The sequence below is a fragment of the Lactuca virosa genome, chromosome 2 (assembly GCF_052849685.1).
Source record: "Lactuca virosa cultivar CGN04683 chromosome 2, Lactuca_virosa_CGN04683_v6, whole genome shotgun sequence".
Classification (NCBI taxonomy): domain Eukaryota; kingdom Viridiplantae; phylum Streptophyta; class Magnoliopsida; order Asterales; family Asteraceae; genus Lactuca; species Lactuca virosa.
In genome coordinates, this window is record NC_136427.1 from 23,964,761 (window position 1) to 23,987,385 (window position 22,625).

Here is a 22,625-nt window from a genome sequence, read left to right on the forward strand (position 1 = left end):
TGAAACGAAGTCCAAATTCTAATTGACAGAGTGAGATATCGGCAATTGGATTACAGAGTACAATAAGGGACGCGTGAAGACGACAATGGTGCTAACTCCGTTGAAGGCGGCTATGCCACTAACTATGGTCTCCGGTAAGTCGATGGGATCATCGGCAATGGAAGCCAGTTCCGACCTTGGGTATGAAGAAGATTGGTGATGGGGATCGGTGGAAGTGGTGAAGCGTTGTTGTAAATCGAGGGGGTGGTCGTCGGTGGAAGTTTTTTTATGGTGGAATTGAGTTTTTGATAGTGAACGACCGTATATAAGAATGTGAAGAAATTAGGTCAAAGTCAAAATAACTAGCATAATTATAGGAAATATTTGTGGAATTTATTTATAAAATTACTTTATTACCCTTATTTATTTATTTAATTATTTAATTTTTTATTTAATTTTGATTGGCCCACATTTATGCATACAATAACACAATAATTACTTTAAATACCTGAACCTATATATATATATATATATATATATATATATATATATATATATATATATATATATATATATATGATCAAGGACAGACCTACTTGGTGTCTCGTTATGGTACGGACAACCCCTCAAATTTTACCGTCAAGTGCATAATTTAATGTGAATTCTTCAAAATCTGTCTAAAATCTGTCTCATATTCATCACAAATCCATTGGAAACCATCACAGAGTCCTAATAAATGTAAATTTAATGTAAATATATTGGTAAAACTTTTTACCGAAAATTGTATTCGAAAATAAGTTTTTTAATTGTAGAGCCTTTAAAAAAGTTGTAGAACCCCTAATATAATGGAAGTAAAGAAAACAATTAACTAGAGATGAAAATGGGAAGCAAAGCACATGAAGCAATGATGCAATAGCAAAGACTAAATCATGTTTCTCACTTTGTATATGAAAGCGATCCCATGTTGTCTTTTTGTAAATAAAAAAAATGATAAGATGACGAGATGTTGCCAGGTGTTTGGGACGGAATAGAATATATACACACAGTCCATCTCTCCCACCACTAAACATCTCTCTATTTATCTCTCTACACTTGCAAGAAAGTCGCAAAATTTTATAGAGATTTCTTTTCCATAAATGGAAAGTAATAAACCTCCAAGACACGGCGGAGGAACGATGGTAGCCACCACCAAACCCTCCAGATTTAACCGGATCTGTGTCTTCTGTGGAAGTAGCTCCGGCAAGAACCCCATCTACCACCATGCCGCCATCCAACTCGGCAACCAATTGGTACATACGTGTCTTCTTCTTATAACGTTAAAGAAAATGCTTTTAATACAGAGTTTTACTCTAACTTAGTTTCATCAAGAACTTAACAGATACAGTTGCATTAAAGTCAGCTGATCATCGAGTCTTGAAAATTAAATTACATGTCTACCGGAAAAACTTCTTAATGAATTACAATTGTTCTGTTGAGGGAAAATTTTGTTTAAATGATACTTTCATTGTTATTATTATTCTTTTTATATATTTTTAATGGATTACCCGAAGTATATATTTTTCACTTTAACTAGAAAACAAGGATTTTTTGCAATGAAAAAATCATTACATAATTGAAAACCAACGTGTGCGATAGTTAATAAATGGCTATGACCCTTATGGAAGTACATGCACTACTTTTGAACCCCATGCAAAGCGACAAATGGTCTATATTGGCTCTATATATAAATTTCTAACGATGGTATTTGATATTTTATATCAAAATAATCGTACAAAGGTTCATATTTACAAAATTATATGAATATATAAAATGATTATATATAGTCCGTCTTTTATCTTTCACGAAAGCAAAAGTATACATCTATAAATTTTGACATTGTATTCATGTTTTCCAATTACAATGGCTTCTTTGATCGTTTTTATCAAGAAAGGAAATGATTTTCTTATAAAATATTAACGATATGTTCGTCAACCAGCTTTTAAACAGAACTTGAAATTTAAAAAAGAAAAAAGATGATTTATTTGAGATTATAAATTTAAAACTTTTATTTTAAATGAAAATTTTCTAATTCAAAAGTTAATAGTGTTTAAAAGCTATTAATTTTTAACTGTTATATTTATATTGATTTACACATTTCAAAAATTTTACGATTTTTTTGCCGGATAATTTTAGAAAAATAACAGTTATAATTTTAGCTTTGAGTTAATTTTCCTAAACATACCCCGGCCGGTATGATAATTAATTACTAGGTCAACTATTTGTCATGTGTCTACATGGTGTAATGAATTTCATATTAACCGACATATAACGATCAATTTAATATAAAAGTAAAAAGTGAGTACAAGTTTCATTTTTAGTGGCCTGGTTGAACTTAAATATATCAAATCATATATCATATATTATAATTACTTTATAATAATCTTTTATAAATAAATAAATGCTACTAGTTCATTTGTAACACGTAAGTAAACTTTGGTTCACATGTTTTCATTTATTTATATAACAATAATTTAATATACATATAAAAAAACAGAAGGACACGGATCAATTACTTCAGTCAATAAAGCTAAAGGCCTTGTTTAATTTATTTAAATACTTACAAAAGAAATTCCATTACAAAACTTGTCTTTTGTATAAAAAAATATACAATACTTTTTGACATACAGTCTAGGAAAGAACATTCAGCGGTTTTCAAACAAAGATCAAAAAGAATTTCATGAATATAATTTCAACTCGTTCACGATCACCTTGAGGATGTGTCAGGTGTATGATCTGATCATGTTTTGTGAAAGGGCTCAAAATTTTACTTTTACGATAATTTGTCACTATTTGGCATCTGCTGCTAATCTATTACTAATCCGTCAATAATATGTGGCTATCTATCGTTATATGTTACTAATCCACCGTTATCCATTGTTAATCTGTCGTTAATCTGAAATTTTAGGGGACCATTTTTACTATTCACATAGGGCTTTCAAAATCAACGGACTAACCGTGTTTACGATAATTGTATCATTTTACTATTGTTTTAAACAAACCAAACATGAGTCTGGTTATGCTTAGACTCGACTCGGCTAGTTTGTAGCCCTGATCATACCCATGCATCTAGTTTTCCATCATTTGGTATACAAACCGATGTCATTTTGGCTTTACATTTTGTTAGCAATGAATTTTGGACTTGTTAAAAATAATGGTAACATTTGTGTTTTATAGAACTTTAATAGTTTTTTTTTCTATAATTATTAATTTATTAAACTTTATAATTAAAATAATTTGGAAATTGCAGGTTGAAAGGAGGATTGATTTGGTATACGGTGGAGGAAGCATCGGGTTGATGGGTCTTGTTTCTAAAGCCGTTTTCGATGGTGGTTGCCATGTCATAGGGTACGAATAATCACTAAAATATTAAAATAGGTCATGATCATGACAGAAAATAAAATAATAAATTTGTAAAAATTACTTGTAAAACGAGTTTCATGAAATTATATTAATTTACAAAATCAGGTTCTATTTTTATTTATTATTTTCGTGGAATACCAAGAATTTGTAGAACAAGAATATTTTTAATTTTTTGGGGAATAATTTATTCATTTATATTTTATAAAATACTAATATTTTGTAATGTAGTAGATTTTTTCTGCTAAAAATGACCAGAAACATAAATTTTCAAATTAAATTATTGGTGATTTTTCAAAATCATGCATATTCCAAAGTATGAGGAAAAGGACTGGTATTGTCGTTTCGTTGTGTCAATTTTGTAGCTATAGAATACGAATTTGTTTTTTGTTTAGTCATTGTTTCTAATTTTGCAACTTATGAATTTGTATCTATTTTAGAAAAAAAAAAAAATTTGACAATTAGACCCTATTTCTGATTGATTGGTGATTTTTATAATTCCACTTTTATGATTGGGACTTGACATGTAAATGGTTTATGGTTTGTGGATAATTCCATTCTTATAGAATTTGTTACTTTCAATGGATAATTGTTTCGTATTCATAATTTATCTACATGTATAAATTTCAAGCTTTTGTTTATTGTTGATGTTTAGGGTGATACCCAAAGTGTTGATGCCAAAAGAGGTAAAGTCTCTTGTTCATTAGTTAATTATTATTATTATTATTATTATTATTATTATTATTATTATTATTATTATTATTATTATTTTGTATTAGACAATAAAAATACGATATGTTCAGATCATCGGAGAAACCATCGGTGAAGTTAAACCAGTGTTGAACATGCATCAAAGGAAAGCTGAGATGGCACGCCAAGCTGATGCTTTTATAGCATTGCCAGGTATCAATTTTGTGTAGAATTTCATTTTGGAAATAAAAAATATATATTAATAAATTACTATGCAACCAAAAAAGTAGTAAAAATTGATGTGTTTTGCATCTTCATTTTCAATTCGATTACATAATATGACAATTTGAAAAAAAAAAAAAAAACAAAAAACAAAAAAAAAACAAAAAAACAAAACGAAAACAAATGAGATAAAACTCAAAATGTGTTGTCGAATTTGTTCTTTATGTCACTTATATTTTAATTGTATTTAATAAGTCGTTAATTTATTTTTATGCGTTCTCATTACACCATTAAAGTGAATTTGAAATGGATAATTTGTAATATACGATCACAATGAACAGGAATATTAGCCTCAAATAGATCTAAATGAACAAATTTTATTATATTGATTGTCACCGGTAAATAACAGTATGATTCAATTAATACTAATTACCCGGTTGAAATATATTAAATGGTGTAATGAAAACCTAAGAAAAGTTTAATAATATATTGAATATAATTTATTTTAACGTGCAAAACCAAATTGTTTTAGTTGATTAACCTAACTCATGAAAGGGTTTCTAGTCCAGCAGATGTTGATCCCTGATTGAGTTGAGGGTTCAAGTTTTGTCCGAAGCATAAGTGAATTCATGAATAGTTTAAAGTTGTATTATATTTGTCGTTAAAAAAAAGTGAACCTAACTCAAAACAATAAATATGTCTCATTTGTGAGTTCACAAATTAAGTGTATTAACTTATTACCTAATTATCTTTGTTGTGTTTTTGTTGAGGCAATACATTTAAAAAGATCCTCATATTTTTTACATTTTACAAGTTCGAAGTTAAACACAAAAAATAAAAAAAATAAAAAATCAATAGGGGCAAGTGTCAATTATTATTAATATTGTATATCGGTAAATATTTTTATAGGTGGCTATGGTACACTTGAGGAACTTCTTGAAGTAATTACATGGGCACAACTTGGAATCCACCAAAAACCGGTGATTAATATTTTTCAATATGAATAATATTATTTGTAGGCTTGTAGCACTAATCCTTTTTTATATGTTACAATATTATATGGCTTGAACAAAAATTTATTTTAGGATTTTCATATTTTTGTTACTGAATAAAATATTTGGATAAGATAAACAAAACACATATATATATATATATATATATATATATATATATATATATATATATATATATATATATATATATATATACCATCTCTTTGGTAGTATCTCTGCATAATTTGTGTGCATGAGTTTTTTCTTGTTTATATGACTATAATGGCCCGTTTTCCATATTATATGGTACCATATTCTAGCATAGTCTATACAAAGTACAATGGGCTATACAAAAAGGGGCCTAACATGGGCTATTTACATAATAATGTACACTAAAGGTGAGGTGAGTTTGACTATCATATTTAGAAACCAGTGATTCGATAATGACTCCTCTGATATGTTGTTTACTTGGTCAAATTCACTGTTATGTCGACTCGGACAACAACTATCTAACAGTTGTAACATTTTTTAAAGCATAACCATGATCAATATTGTTAACAAATTCAAATGTTTACAGGTAGGATTGTTGAATGTAGACGGATACTACAACTCCTTGTTGTCTTTCATAGACAAGGCTGTTGATGAAGGTTTCGTCACCCCTGCTGCCCGTAGGATTATCGTTTCTGCCCAAACTGCCCATGAACTATTGTCCAAGCTTGAGGTATATAATCGTTTTCTTGAACAGTTAAGCAAAACATTCTTTCAAATAAAATAGAAAATTTAAAAACTATACTTAATAATATCAAATTTAAGTAAAAGTATGGTAGTTTTTTATTACATCTTTTAATTCCATATCCAAATAAAAATGTTTGTCATTTGAATATTTTATTATATATTTAATAAAGTTTTATATGAATAAAATTTAAATTCGTAGGAATACGACCCAGAGCAGAATGTGATGGAAGTTAAACTGAGTTGGGAAATGGAGCAACAATTGGGTTATACTGCAAAGTCAGAGATTGCACGTTGACTTAATCTCATCCCTACAACTTCCAACTGAAAACCATTGACAACTGTTAGATTGAGTAGACCACCATAAGTTTGTTATGATATATAACATAGGATCTTAACTCTCCTTGACTTTGAGGGAGGGTGTGTGGATTTGTTTACTTCCATGTATATTTTGATTGTACCGAGTGTACTTATTGGTAGGAAAACAGAAAAAAGTAATATTGTGTTTTATATAGTTTTGTTAATTACATAATTAAACTAAAATATTTATTTATTTCCTATCTTGTAACTAGACTCACAATATGTTCCTAATTTGGTTTTCCTATTACTTATTCTTATTATTTTGTTAGAGTTACATAGAAATAAAATATTTTATGCAATAGATTTGTCAATATGTCCAATTGTTATCCTTCCAACAATCTCTAACCATTGGATCCTATCTCATTCCAGTTTTCTAAAAGCATCTTATGAGATATATATCAGGTACAGTCTGTCTCATTATCAGTCTGAAACCATCATTTGGAGCCCAATTTACATTTAAACTGAAACTCCCACACTGCAATGCACTTGTTGAAACTCGAACCCTCGTTTGTTTCTATAAAAATACCATACGAGGTTTTACTTGAATGATTTAGGCACCGATGAAACTGAAACCAACCCTAAAAGGAGCCCAACAAGAACTGCGCTATTATATGTACTCGGTTCACCTTGCATGGAGTTATTACGCGAATCTATATAGTTATCGGCTTTGGAGGGCCCACCAACAAGTGCACCGGTTGCAACATTAGGGTTAGGTTCCTTGGATTCGAGCCACTTGTAACCATCCTTGCAACCGGTTTTTACATTAGCAGGTATCGAGGCTCCCCTATGGTGTACATATTGCGGGTATTTGTCACCGTATCCGACAAGATAACTCATCTTCATTGGATTGTCTCCCAATACGTAATCCGCCTAACGCGAAAGATGTTGATTATTAGTAGGGATAAATGCATAAAATAGCAATGTACTTTTATTTATTTGTATATTATAGTATCTTAGTTTCATTTTTTTCTATCACAAAATTGTACTTTCAATTTATTTTCTTTGTTAAGACATTGTATTTTCATATTTTGAACAATATACCCAATATAGCATTCTAGTTTCAACAAATTTTCTTATAAGGAAATTGTACTTTGAAAAATATACCAAATTTTTGTAATGAATTCGTGGATTATTTAAAGGGCTAAAAAGAAAGAAATAACAATGTAATTTCATCTATTTATGTATTATAACATCCTATTTTCTTTTTTTTCCCTTTTTATTAAGAAATTGTTCTTTAGAAAATGTACCTAATATTGTAGTTTCAGTTTCTTTTATCAGGACATTACACTTTGAAAATCTAGTAAATTACAGGAATGAAAATTCCCCAATGTGAAATATGTTGATTATTAGTAGGGCTAAGTGCAAGAAATAACAATGTAGAATTTTATATAATACAATAAATAAATAAAAGTACAATGCTATTTCTTGCGTATAACCCTTATTAATATTATTATCAAAACAACATCTCCTATTAAGGTCATATTTGCTACACAAGACATGAATGGATAAAAAAATACCTGTGACATGGCAAACATGCGAAGATCGGATGGTAAGAAGGAATCTGAATTGCATTTGAGTTTTGAAGTATCCAATGAAATCATGTAATCGCTGAATAAAACAGCTAAAAATGCTGAAGCTACAGGCTGTTGCAAAGAATGCCACTTGTTCACCCATATTAGACCCTGCATTATCAACAAACACAATGAAACATTTTGCACTGTTCTGTTCTGTTATGTTCTGTTCTGTTAAAACATGAAAATACCTTTTGTTCTGCTTGATGTTGCAGATGAAGAATCTGGCAAAAGGCTACACATGACTGCTTCTGCCGACTTTCTGTACATATCCATGTTTTCTATTTCTGCTGCAGCTTCAGGACCAAAGAAGCTTAACCTCGACAACAAAACCTAATATGCCCATTCAAATATTTATCGAGTTTCCTAATAGTCTCATAGGTTACATTTGTTACATAGGATATAACAAGATTCCTTAATTGTGTCCTTATTAAGACATATTTCATATTTTTTTACATAAGTGTCAAATATATTCATTAGACTTTGTACTTAATAAAACCTAAAAATTTATTTTGTTTATACTTCAACATTTAGATCACATTTAAGAAACATCGCCCTAAAAATGTAGCAAAACGAAACCATTTTTAAACCCCATTTAGGTCTCCCAACTTTACCTAAGCTCCATTTACTACAATCTTTAGCTTGTTCTTTTTTTTACTGTTTGAAGAAAGTTCTATCTGGACTTGGATAAGTAATGCTTAAGAGATCATTGAGAAAATGACGCCATGCTTGGCAAACGTAAGAAAAAAATACATGAGGGAAAATTTGTAAAAAGTTAAGACTTAATATGGTCTCGATTAAATTGCTCTTCTTGCATTAAGTCAAAAAAGAAACAACACCTAAGTCTCTTAAGAGACAACAGTGTATCAGCTTCTTGAAGTTATCGATTTAAAAGAGAAAAAAAATAAATGAGAGAGAGAGAGAGAAAGAGAGAGATCTTACATGAGTTCCAGGAAGCTTGTCATCCCAGCTAAACCAAGTAGGAGTTTCCCAATTAGCAAACTTTTCTCCATTTTCTCCCGTTACAAAATCAAGATACTTTCTATCTTTACTTGCATAATAAAGCCAACTAGCTGCCCACAAAAGCTCATCACCATAACCGGTTGACTTGTAATAATCTTCAACTTCAGGGATGTTTTCGCTATAACTCCCTCTATTCTCATTAGCAAAATGGAACAATTCCTTAGCATGACTCAACAACAAACTTGAATATTTCAAATTACTAGACTTGAACATGAGTGATGCGGAAGCCATGGCTGCTGCTGTTTCAGCAGCCACATCTGACCCTGGGGCTGAAGGGTTTACCTTTTTTAGAGGTCTTTTTTCAGTCATGTCTTCGGGTCTATCCCAACATTTATGGTCCTTCACTGGATCGCCTACCTGGCAATAATTGCCACGCCATCGTATTTATAGTTTTTTTGGTTACAAATTGTTTGTATTTTGGTAAATGGATGTAAATTGGTTGATATTAATTGTCCTTTATTCTAGTATGATGAGATCAAGAAAGGAAAGGAATGGAATGGAATGGTTTACTCCGTTCGAATGAGAACAAGCTTTTGTTTTGCATGGTGGAATGGGCCATTTTTCAAGGAATGTGATTCTTTCCATTAAATAATTTTTATTTCTTAGTTTTAAGGTGTGTTTTTTTTCATTCCATAATGGTATGAAAAGTTGCAATAAAACCCATTTTTATTTATGTAATTTTTAGTGATATGTATCCTTTTTAAAAAATTCCATGGTTATAATTATTAATTAAATTAAAATATTATCTTTCTAAATGTAACTAGAAAATATATTTATTGTTATAATCTTATTTGGGTTTCAATACTGTGCTTAAATTTTTATGTTTAGTAAATTAAAATTTTATAATATAAATTAACTATGAACAGAGTATAGTAGAAACTATACACTTGAATAAACAATTGTCATTTTAAACATATTATCAAGTTATGAAATAATCAGTTATAGACTTTATTTACATAAAATATAAAGAAAAATCATATAAAACTTAATTCCATTCTTACATGCTACCGAAACATGATCATGGAATGTAATTACTGATTCCATTACCTTTCTTACTTCATTACCATAACCATTTCATTTATCGGTCATTCCATTCCATCCAACCAAACAGATCCAAAAATAAGTTGAAATATATAAAAAAAAAAACTCATAACCAATGATATGGTTAACATAATCATGGATTTTACCTGGACATAAAGTTGATTAGGTGTAGGATGAGCATTAACAAGGTAATCAGTGATCCATTTAAGTGATTCTTTAACAGGTTGCAACTGATTCACTACTTCCATCTGATCACCATATTCAAGTATGGCCCACGAAAGAACAGTAGCAGTAAATGCCATTGGGAATCCAAACTTCATATGGTCTCCTGCATCATACATTCCTTTGGAAAGATCAACACCTTCTTCATTCCCATCATCTAAAGCCGAATCCCCTCTCCATATTATCTTATTATTCACCAACTTTCCAGCTACAACACAATGGAAAGATCATAATTTAGGATAAAGAGGGCATTCACGTCCTTTACACAAACAAGAGATCGAGTGTGAGTCTTTGTTCTCCCTTTCTGGGAGAGACAAAAAAGTGCAATTTTTATCTCATTGAGTCCTTGAAAAATAGACCTTAAGAATAAGATAATCGGTTATGATAAAATAGGATGTAGATGATAGTGTTTGGAAGTGTTTATGATGTTTGAATTTGTAATAATAAAAAAAGTCCGTTGTTTGAATGTTAGGGAAAAAAGAACAATAAAAAAAGGGTAATCTTCATAAACATGAGCAACAATCTCTTGAATCGGGTTAAAGAAGAGGCAAGTAAGTAACTTTATTTTATCTGAATTAAAGGTAATAACTTTAGCTGCTATGCAATCCAGAAGTGGTTTTTTGACCTCTAAATTATTCTGAATCCAAAGTTACAAAGTTATCGTTGCAACTTTTATATAAACTGTTTCGAAACACACGTCCAATCGAAGGCTCGTAATTCAAAGAGAACATGGCAATGGTCATCATGCAAAAGAAGCTTGACCATAAATGGCAAATGCACTTGAAAGAAATCGAACTAAACATCAAATTAAAGAGATAAATTACGACTAATCAAACAGGTAACCTTACATTTTTGGACATCGAAGAAATGCATAGCGATCTCCAGAGCATCGCCATATTTCTTAGAGACAATATCGGTTCCATACACAAATTTCTTGGTGTAAGTAAGCACTACAGCGAACGCTACCACCCCCAATACTATCATCAAAAGAAATAATAGAAAACCTCGAGATTTATTTCTCTCGCCTATTTTCCCTGTCATCTTTGCAACGATTAGTCCTCAGATTTGAACAAAATCGATTCTTGAATTGATTGAAATCAGAAATGGCCGATGGAAATCCTCCAAATTGAGAAATTAATCCAACAATGTTTACGACAAAATTGTAGGCATTCACTGGATTTGATCTTTGTATTTTTGACAACGTTGAACAATGAATGTTTTTCTTATTCGTTTTCCACTTTCTGCGCCAATACCGAACTCAGATAACTTTTCTCCTGATGTTGAATTTTGTTTTTTTTTTTGACCGGTTAGTATAAGGTATTGAGAAATTAAATATCATATATTTTTTTCTATCAATCTTCTTACCCATTTAAATGATGACATGTGTCACATTAATATACTAAAATATCATTACATATGTCACCATTTAATTTGGTAGGAGGATTTATAGAAACAAAAATTAAAAGATATTTAATCTCTAAGGTATTTTAAATAGGAGTTATATACAACAAATTTTTTATACATAGTAATTTACACTTTCGATGGTTGTGCAATATATATATATATATATATATATATATATATATATATATATATATATCATTGTTATTCATGACACAAAATTGTTGTGTACATTGTTGTCGTGTAAGATTTGTTTATAGCACCAGATTGTTAAGGGTGAGCATGAGACAACTCATTACATGAGTCGTACAACAGGTTATGATGTGTGAGAGTAAGCAGGGAGATGACCACGACTAGTTATAATGTATGGACAATCCGACCAAGGCTGTCAAGATCCAAATCCTAATCATAGGATTTTACGAGCTAACGATCCTACCTCTAAAAAATAATATGGATCATATTAGGATCGAGTCTCGTATAATATTGTATTTGGGATCGGGATCCGATCCAATCATACCTAATAGTTTTGTACATATTATTTTAACCTTTTTGAATCATAAGGATTAAAAGGGTAATGTAAAAAGTATATAAAAAAACAAAAAAAAACAAAGAAAAAACAAAAAACAAAAAGCCTTCTCACTTCAAGTACCCGAGAAACCTGTCATACCGTCAAAAATCAAACAAAGAATCAGAAGAAAATCAAAAAAGAATCAAGAAGCAACTCAAAAATCAAATGGAATATTAGGAAGAAACTATTAAGATCAAAGCTTATGAATATAAAAAGCTATGGTTGTGCTCTACCATATGCTAACTAGTTCCACATGGTCGATTGTACATAAATTATCAAGGTGGACATATTCGACTATTGGTTGGTACATGTTTCTGCAACATTTCACCATTTATTATATTAGAATAGATCATATACATCATGTATCACTAATGTTTGAACTTTAAATAACTTCTTAATAATCAACCGGTAGATGGTGATGTACTTTTTATGTTTTAATTTTATAACTATATAATTTTGGTAGGATATTAGGATCGTGATCCGATCTTACAATCATGATATGAAAAACAAAAAAACGATTATATATAGGATCTTGATCTTGACAACCTTGGACCCGACTCATTAGTCATGCATCGAACTCTAGAAATTTTCATGAGAAATGTTCATTGTCCCCAAACAAAATAAACAGACGACACGACACCTTGACGCAAAAAAATGAAACACAATCCTGATTTTTCTACTTATGTAACACCCCAATAATTAAGACTAAAAATTTCGATTTTGAAATTAATAAAACATTTATCCAAAACAAAATCATGATGAATCATGATGAATCAAAGTGTATCAATAACATTCAAGTACATCAGAGTAATATAAAAATGTGGAGCGATGTGGTGTGTGCATTGCAATCATCTCGGGCTCTTCCCCTTCAAACCAGAAGTACATGAAACATTAACTGAAAACCATAAGCATAAAGCTTAGTGAGTTCCCCAGAATACCACATACCATACAAACATACTGCCAAGCATATTTGGGTGTTTGCCTACCCCTTCGGTCTATTTCAATCGGATACTATCAAGCATATCTGGGTGCTTTCCTACCCCTTCGGTCTATTTCAACCGGATACTGTTAAGCATATATGGGTGCTTGCAATCCCCTTCGGTCTATTTCAATCGGATATTGGGTCTGTTTCACCCCTACTACTAGCACATAATATCATAACAGGAATCACAGAGTCATCAAGCGAATACAGGCATAACTGACAACTGTCACAAAGACAATCATCACACTACATCATAAACTGATAGGCCGACATTGGTGCCTTCGACCCACACATATAGTGAAGGAAACTCACCTCTAGCTGCTGAATCTCTCAGATAAATCTCGATATGCTGGTCTGGAAAATCCATGCACGAACATCATCAAATAATATCCAACTAATAATTGGATTTCGACCCATGATCAAGAATCTAAGCTACTTGTCCAATATCCAGGGTAAAAGACTATTTTACCCTTTATCTGCGCAAAACCAAAGCCCAAACCGTTGCTCAAAAGGCCCAAATTCCTAAATGGCATCCCAGGGCCCAACTTCTAAATTGGGGCCAAAATCATCATGGACCCAAAACCAAGAAATCCCATATTCTATCCATGTCCCAAAGTCAGAAGTTCAATGGCCCAACAAAGCCCAACCCCTAAAAAGCGCAAAATAGATACCCTAGGGACTACGCAGTGCGTACTAGGAATGTACGCACCACGTACTCGCCCCTAAAGCACCACGTACAATCATCGATGCATGATACATGCATTATGCTGAGCGTACTCCTACGTACGCCTAATGTACTCATCAAAGGCCAAAAATCCATATTAAGCTCTTATTAGGTTAAGTCAAGTTGTCCAAACACAAATATGATCCCTAGGATAAGGTCTTAAACCATAAAGTTTCCAACTTTACTTCCTTGCATGCCCTAAGGGGACCCAAAGCTCGTTTTTATAATTCTAAACCCATAATATTAACATAAACTTAATCATAACTCACTCAAACCCATCAAGATGACATTTTTATGCACCCACAACATCAAAAGTGCTATGATCCAACATTCTAAGCTCTTGGAGTAACTCATACTCACAAGGATGACTTTTAGGACCAAAATAAACCCAAAACATACCCTAGACTAGATCTAACACACAGAGTTATCAAGTTAGAAACTTTATGCCTCCTGCAAGTTGATGAAGCTCCAATCAAAGCAATGCTTCCAACAAGAACTCCTTCTTCACCAAGGCACACCAAAATCACACCAAAAACCTCAAAATGCTCAAATGGAAGTTAGGGTTTCGAATCTAGGGTTAAATGGGATGGAGGCTGAAGATAAGGGGATTGGAGTTGAGTTAAGATCATTAAATAGGGTCCAAGACCCTAAATTATGGTTTACATGAGTCTAGAGTACACCCTACATACTCCCAGTATTCCCAATGTACTCCATGAGGTGCCTGCATACTAGGCTTAGCCTTAAAGTCATCAATTTCCGAAAGTCATAACTTCTTCATTCTAATTCTGATTCCAACAATCCTTATATCCATGGAAAGGTAATGAGAAGCTATACACTTCTATCAACTCCCCCTTGCCATAAAAATTTCCAAACTAAAATCCAAAATTCATATAAGATCCGAACTTCCAATTTACGGTTATACCCTTGGGCTCCAATTCACCAATCGAACTCCTGGATCATCTAACTTACATTAACCACACCCAAAGGGGTCTGAATATTTCTTTCCAAAAGTTCCTAAGCCGTTTGATAACCGAGCTTCGGGTCATGGCCCCAAATTAAGAAACGATTCAGAACAAGGTGTTACAACTCTCCCCCAATTTAATTAGATTTCGTCCTCGAAATCACCCTTACCACCCTCCTGGAAACCAACACTGCGAACAAAACCTCCTAATGTTGAGCAAATCACTGATCCTTCAACCATTGAACCAATACGTTATAGCTATAATTCTGAAGCCCCATAACTTGCCTGACCTCCACACAGGTAGAACCATTTCGAAACATAACAACAAGTGCCTCTTACTACCATCAGAACTAAAAATGTCCTTTTGACGCTGAACCCTCCAACTGATACCTTTGTCATACAGATTCCTTAATCCTAAACTTGTCGAAGTAAGGATCTTGGATATATACACTCACGACTCCCATGCGAGTCTCGGCTAAAAGCCAACCCAGTACAAAACTCATAACCTGAGGTCCAAGAATTTACACTTGTATTTCACCTGAAATCATCTAATTCACGGCGACCTTTCACTAAACTAGGATATAATAATCCTCGATCCACCGCTGAGACTGCCAACCTTACACCCGGTCCGGCCACCAAGTGCCTGAGAGTCTAACTGATAATGCTACCCTAGCCTATGCATCGCTCTTATGCCACTCACTAACCACATAGACATCCCACTCTAACCATGATCCAATACCTTGACTCAACCGGTCCTTACTGGGTCTCACCCGCACTGAAATAACCATACGGGCCTTGCCCACAAGTCTCACCCAATCTGTACCAACGTACGGGCCACGCCTACGGGTCTCACTCAATCGAGAGCTACACAGGCCTATCCTCACCTCGGACCCCAAGGGTCCTCCTCCCATAAGAGGGAGATACTCTCCGACAATATTGCCCGCCTTGCCCTAGGCATGAACTGATCCTCCTTCATACCAACGACCACCCCATCGATGGTTGTGACAACCGTCAAATTTCGGTCAAGTCAAAGTCAAACAAAGTCAACAAGTCAAACCGGTCAACTCCAATAACCCTTGTATGTTAGGGTTTACGTTATGTAATCACTATACAATTCGCTATTTTAATGAGAAATCATCATTTGGAAAGTTCATGAGTTTGATTTTCCTTAGCCTTAACAGTGCTAAACAACGAACCAAAGCGATAAAACACTATTGCACAATCATCGGGATTGTGTACGACACTAAAACATGGTTTAACGGGGTTTACGAACCTTGCGTTGTGAAGCCGGATACTCAAATTAATCACAAACGAAACCTCTCTAAATCATTTTCACTCTATCTCTTTCTATTTGAAATCTCTCCCAAATCTCTCTCAAAAGTTACTTTAACTTTTTGTAATCATTTGGGTCATATCGACCCTTAACCGGGTCAAAAATCGCTTGAAACGGGGTAAAAACGGGTAAAATAGCCTTAAGGACCTGGAACTGAAGCTTCAGGACCGAAGCCTCTCATCCGAGGCCTCGGATCCGAAGCCTCTCATCAGGACCGAAGCTGAAGCCTCTCAGGAGACCGAATCCGAAGCCATCAGACCGCAGCCTCGCATGCGAGGGTCCGAATCTGGCCTCCATGCGAGGGGTCTCGCAGACGGCCCCTTTTTACCGGTTTTTCGACTACGACTTCGTTTTAACTCCGTTTTTCATTATTTTAACGTGGGATTTTCACCCAAAACTTTATTTTATAAACTAAGGCCCCAAAATATATAAATCTCCAGGGTTTTTATAAAAATATATTAAAAGAATTAGTGGTTGAACTAATTATTGAGGGAATATTTGCTTTTCCTTAATTTATGGCAAAAGCAAACCACCACCACCTCACTCTATGATCAGCCACTCTTTCCCACTACCCCTTGTCTCCTTAGTGGACCTTTACACCCAATCTCCAGCTCTCCCCACGTTCTAAGAGCTGGAGGATTGATCCTCTCTCCTCATTCTCCATAAAGTTCTTTCATTCTACACTTAGCAACCAAAGGACACTCTCCAAAATTCTCTCATCTTTTCTCTCAACTTCAAGAACTTCAAGGCTTTCTTCAGGGATTTCTTTCTTCAATTAGTAAGTATCTTCATCATTCATATAATTATTACACTCCATTCTACTCAAATCATTGATATCTTACACAAATTCCATCTTATTCGGTGTTAGATTCTCGAATCATCAAGACATCTTCTTAGTGTTCTTGGGTTGAATACTTCCTCTCTCTCACTTTCATCTACTGAAACCACATAAGGTGAGTTCATACCCCTACATTTACATGTTTTTCTTAAGTTTTAAGGGGGGAATACAAGTAAAATCATCAAGAACACAATTAAACTTTTTCTATCAGATTACATCAGAAAAGATGAACTTCGATCACGAACTGTTTTGGTCAACTTAAATATTTTAGTTTTCAAAACTGTTACAGGTGCAAGTAGTTCAAACTCTTAGCTTTAAAATGGCTACTTGCACATCTCCATATGATTTTTCTACAATTTATGGTGATTTTTACAAAACTGCCTATCATTTCAGAGGCAAACCCGGACCAGTCTGTGATTATGAACATTTTCACCTCTGTTAGAGATCACTAAAAATCATGATAAAATTTACGAACAAACTAGACTCATATTCCAAACTCTCAAAATTTTCGGATTTGGATTTAGAGCTTTGATGATTTTTCTATAAATTTTCTAAGAACAGTAACATAAACTGTATACAACAAAAAGTTGCTGTCAATTTCATTTCACCTTGTAACATGTTGAGCAAGGTGTATATCTTTATGTGATTATATGTTATTGTAATATATGACATTTTATCTTAATATTTAGACACACATCAGTTTACAAATGGATTTGGACATATAAAACATAAAGAATAACAAGTGATTATAATCAAAGTACAACCGATACATTCAAACATTTAATAAACTATTTTGAATATAGTTTGCATACATTACTACGTACTACCCTTGGTTGATAAACTATAATAGGTATAGTTTATGATACATTACATAACACATACATTTAAAAAGGGTACATTTATACAAATGATATTTTCATTAAGCAAGGTACGGCCATACGGTACCAAGTTTTCATAACACGTAATTCCGTTAATGACTTTGTGAGACATTTACTTCAAACTACCATTAAGTCCTGTATTGTAACCAGAGTCTCCTTGAAGGAGAGCGTGATAGTTGTGTATAGATCTATATTGGGTTTGACAAACCCACACCTAAACTGCATGCAACAGTTAGACCGATAGGTCTGGGGTGACAAATGTCATAACATTTCCGACGCCTGAAGAACGTCGTTTTAGGCAACCTTGGTCATAGTATGGTTATAATAAACTCACATAAAGTATTAATAAACATTGGAATTTACGGGAACTTCATTAAAATTTAATGAGTTTATGTCGATTTAAACTTGCATTGTTTTACTATAAATATGACAAATTACTGGTACATTTCGGTCTTTGGGTTTTAAGACTACATTTACACATTAAGGAAAATATTGGATTTTATAACACAAATACTACTTTTACAAACGAAAGACTTTTAATAATACCAAATAAAAGCTTATGAACTCACCAACCTTTGTGTTGACACTTTTTCAAACAACTTGTATTCTCAAGAAATCATTAAACAGGTAACCAAGTGCTTTTGAGGATGGGGCGCTAAGGCGTCTACTATTTCATATTTTGTCAACATATTGTAATTGATTCGTAAACATGTAATTCATACAATGATGTCACTTTTTCAATTATATATATGTTGGTTGTGTTTGCTTCAATTACTATTACAATTGTTGTTATGATACTATACATGAAGTCCTCCACCCCCGGACGTTTCCGCCATCCTTGGTTTGGGGGTGTGACAATGGTCTACCTCAATTTAGCGAATACTATGATCACATCGCATACTTACAACATTTTCCACAGTTGTCTATTAACGTGGTGAATGCTAGGGCTACCCCTTAATCTTACAACACTTCCATTGTTGCTATGACCCCACCCATGGTCTTACCGTCCATCTACTTCCCATGATACAACACCAAATCCTTAAGTCCTTTATGCTGGTGAAAAAGACTATAATCATTGACCGAAACTGGCGAATCATCACTCCAACTTCCCATTCTCCGAAGGATCTCTGCATTCTAACCATCTTCAACCCTTACAATTATGAAATTCCCTTGGCACTTTTGATGTCCAAACAACTCATGTTGTTGTGAATTAATAATCGAGTATGAAACAAATTAGAGTAAATCAAATGTAATTTGAACATGAGAAGTAAATATAATTTGTTTTCAGCTCTATTACTTCCGATGAACACGAGTTACAAAATGATAGTAAAAAGGGTGAACTCTTACAATCACTCTCTTACTCTTACTATCTACTCAATGCTCAGCTCCTATTTATAGGAAACAGGAAGTACAAAAAATACTAAGGCTTAGACGTTAAGCTTCGTACAAAAGACACCTTAGTAAATACATTATAAATCATACGAAGAGAACAAAACATACGAAGAGTACAATTAAACAGACTTCGACTGTTTACAACATATTTCGACCCTACAATCTCCCCCCTTTGTAAACAAGTCGAACTTCTCAAAGTGAGAGAATCTGAGCAGCAAACAACATCACTCTTCGTATCTCCGTATACCATGAGATAATCTTCTTCAACTCCTTCTTATCCCCTAGGTTGTTTTTCGAACAGTTATTCATACGAACAATAAAGTTCGTATACTGGGATGTAGTGTACCTCTCCACTTCGCATGCCTGAAACAAAAATCTTTTAGCCTTCCCATTCTTATCCTTTCCTGCGAAGACCAATCCAAATGGCTTTAAACAGATCTCCCCATCTGCATACTTCTTCAACTCAGCTTGAGTCTTCGTGGCTTCCATAGGAACTTTCACTTCCAACCCCTTCGCAGTAGCCAACTCCACATCAGTAAGGGCCAAACACTCATAGTAATTATCTATGAATATTTTGATGTGGGCAAGACCAAGTCTAAACACTTCTGGATCTGTTCCTTGAAGATGCGAAGCATTCTTATCTTTCAAAAGCAATGCAACTTGTATAAGATCATACAAGTTCATTAAAGGATAATCTGCAACAAAGAAATCACATACTTGTCTATTCGCCCTTGCAACATGAAAACGAAAAATTTGCATCATGTTTTCGAACAAAACATCCCTCGTAATACTGATCACCTTCTTTATCTTCACCAACGACCATATCTCCTCTGGAACTTTCCCAAGAACAGCATGAAACCTAAGTTTCATATAAGTGTAGTCATATACAACTCTCTTTACAGTAAACTTCCCATTTGTGACTTTACCATATCCTTTTACTTGACATTTGTGATTATTCCCGAATTTCACTACCCCAACATTTTCCAAACTTCGATAATCTCTTAAATTCTCTTTTCGTCCAGTCATGTGACGTGAACAACCACTATCAATGTACCATTTCTCATCATATTGCTCGTCACAAAGAACCTGCAATTAATGAAATAATTTAGGTACCCAAGGCTGTTTGGGTCCTTGGTTATTAGCTTTGAAAACCGAATGAAATGAAGAACCTAAAACCCAATTACAAACTTTGGATTTAAAAGAGTCAATTAAGTCAACATCATTAGGTAAAGGAGCAGAAACATAAGTTTTCGAAGGTTTAGATTTGTCACTGACATTCGCCTTTTTGTTCTCAGTTTTATCTTTCGAAACTGGTTTCCATGTTTTCACAGGAATATTTGATTCTTTGGAAGAGGAACTTCCATTTGAAGAATCATTCAAATATTTCTCATATGCTTCGTGAATCTGTTGTTGTGAATACTTACGAGATTGAAACATCTTTCATTGTCCTTCAAGCCAATGATCTATATTTTTCACATTTGACGAACCCTTTGTGTATGACACTTTCGAATTTTGCTTTCCAGAAGGATTTGGAAAATTCGGTTTTTGTGGAACGAAATCAACATTTGATTTAGGACGGAATGCCATGGCATAGCGACTTCCAACATTGTTTTCATCGCGTGTATTTTGAGAAAATCGATTGTGAAATTTTCGATTTTGAGAAAATCTTTGTTGTTCATTAGAAGAAAATCGATTTGTTGAGGGATGATTTTGAAATCTCTTTGATGTATTTTTGATATTTGTGGAAAACGTTGTATTTTGAGCTTTCGAAAAATTTGTTTTTGGATAAAACTCAGATTTTGTTTTATTTGATTGAGCGGGATTTTCCTTTTTATCTGAATGTTTTGAAAACTTTGTTTGTTCAGATTTGGACAACTTATTTTCAAACATTTTGGATTCCTTTTCATTTGACACAACTTACCAAAAAATCTTCTTTCTCGCCTTTCTTTTTGAAATTCCGTTTTCCTTTGAAAATTTTTCAACACGATCCTTAAATTCGTTTGAATTAAGTTTCACATTCTCAATTGTTTCTTTAGAGTCCTGTTTCAAACTTTCTTTTGGATTTTCTTGTTTTACAATCCATTTTTCGCTGTGGTTTTTGTCTTTGAAAAACATACGAATTCTTTGTTAGATTATTTTCGACAGTGCTTTGATTTGAAAAGAATCCTTCGTCTGTTGTTTTCTTGTTGTCATCTTCGACCATTTTGTTGAATTCTGGTTTAATGTTTTCAACATTTCCAGTAGTGACAAACACTTGATTTGGAAATACAACATCATTTGAACACTTGAAATTTGGATACACCACTTTATTTGTTTCCAAATAATGGGCTCCTTTTTCAGACAAAACTTTGTCGAAATTTTCAGTGTCCCCAAACACTTGATCAACAACAACTCGTGGAATGGTTGTTTCGTTTGAAACAGGTTTGTCAGGCTTAGATTCATTTGAAACTTGGGGGTCATCCTCATCATCACTACTATCTGTTTGACTATCTCTGACACTCACATTGTCGAAATCTCAAACTTTCGAAGTTGAGGGTTTGTCAGTGCCATTCTTAACCAACGAATCATTACATTTTTCTTTTCCTTTAGACATAGATGTGACATTAATGACAGACAACTGTGAACAATCGACACTTTCCTCTTCCTCAATTTCACTGATTTCGCTAAAACTATCAGAATTATCATCGACATCAGCAAAATTGGATTGAGAGTCAAGTTTCGAATTCTCAGTTCTTTTCAAAATTTTAATTTGTTCATTTTTGGTTAAGGTATCATTTACTATCTTAACAAGTTCATCTGCATTCAAAAATTCATCTATCTTAACAATACCATAAGCAAATCGATCATCAGGCACTTTATCGAATTCTGCTATGGTTTTCTCACAATCATAAGACACGCTATCAATTTTCTCTCTTTCGAAAGCTAGAAAAGGTAATAACTTCCTATGTTGTTCTTTGCTAATGTCAGACGAATGATGCAAAGCAGTCAATTTAGCATATAAACGTTTTGCAGAGTTACAATAGATGTTTCTTTGAGCTAACAACATTTTAACATCACTGCTTAACGAATCCATATCACACATGATATTTGTGATTTGTAATTCCAGATACTCTACTCTGCTGCGTTTCGAATCTAACAATTTTTGTGTCTCTTGCAATTGGATGTTAAGTTTCTTAGCTTCATTACTAGCAGACACAACAATTACATCAAAGTAAGCAACTGTATCATCAAATGCAATTATTTCAGAATCATAAGCTTGTGAAGGAATGTTAAAAGACTGAAGAATAGCATGTACCTTGGTTGTCATAGGAGATTTATCA

The 22,625-nt window shown here is 33.2% G+C and overlaps 2 protein-coding genes across 2 annotated transcripts; one reads left to right on the forward strand and one right to left on the reverse strand.

The window, feature by feature from the left end:
• The first annotated feature begins 1,032 nt into the window (after nt 1–1,032).
• Nucleotides 1,033–6,564, forward strand: LOC145158970 (putative cytokinin riboside 5'-monophosphate phosphoribohydrolase LOGL10). The gene is made up of 7 exons (XM_079077838.1): nt 1,033–1,268; nt 3,266–3,363; nt 4,031–4,061; nt 4,179–4,278; nt 5,197–5,267; nt 5,857–6,000; nt 6,214–6,564. Exons 1-7 carry the CDS (start codon nt 1,116–1,118, stop codon nt 6,307–6,309), a joined length of 693 nt encoding a protein of 230 aa, XP_078933964.1. The 5' UTR covers nt 1,033–1,115; the 3' UTR covers nt 6,310–6,564.
• Nucleotides 6,565–6,844: 280 nt separating this feature from the next.
• LOC145156270 (endoglucanase 2-like) lies at nt 6,845–11,372 on the reverse strand. Its single transcript, XM_079075708.1, has 6 exons — nt 11,077–11,372; nt 10,153–10,436; nt 8,885–9,322; nt 8,133–8,275; nt 7,889–8,054; nt 6,845–7,241 (listed from the first exon to the last, which is right to left on the reverse strand). Exons 1-6 carry the CDS (start codon nt 11,267–11,269, stop codon nt 6,909–6,911), a joined length of 1,557 nt encoding a protein of 518 aa, XP_078931834.1. The 5' UTR covers nt 11,270–11,372; the 3' UTR covers nt 6,845–6,908.
• Between the last annotated feature and the right edge of the window lie 11,253 nt (nt 11,373–22,625).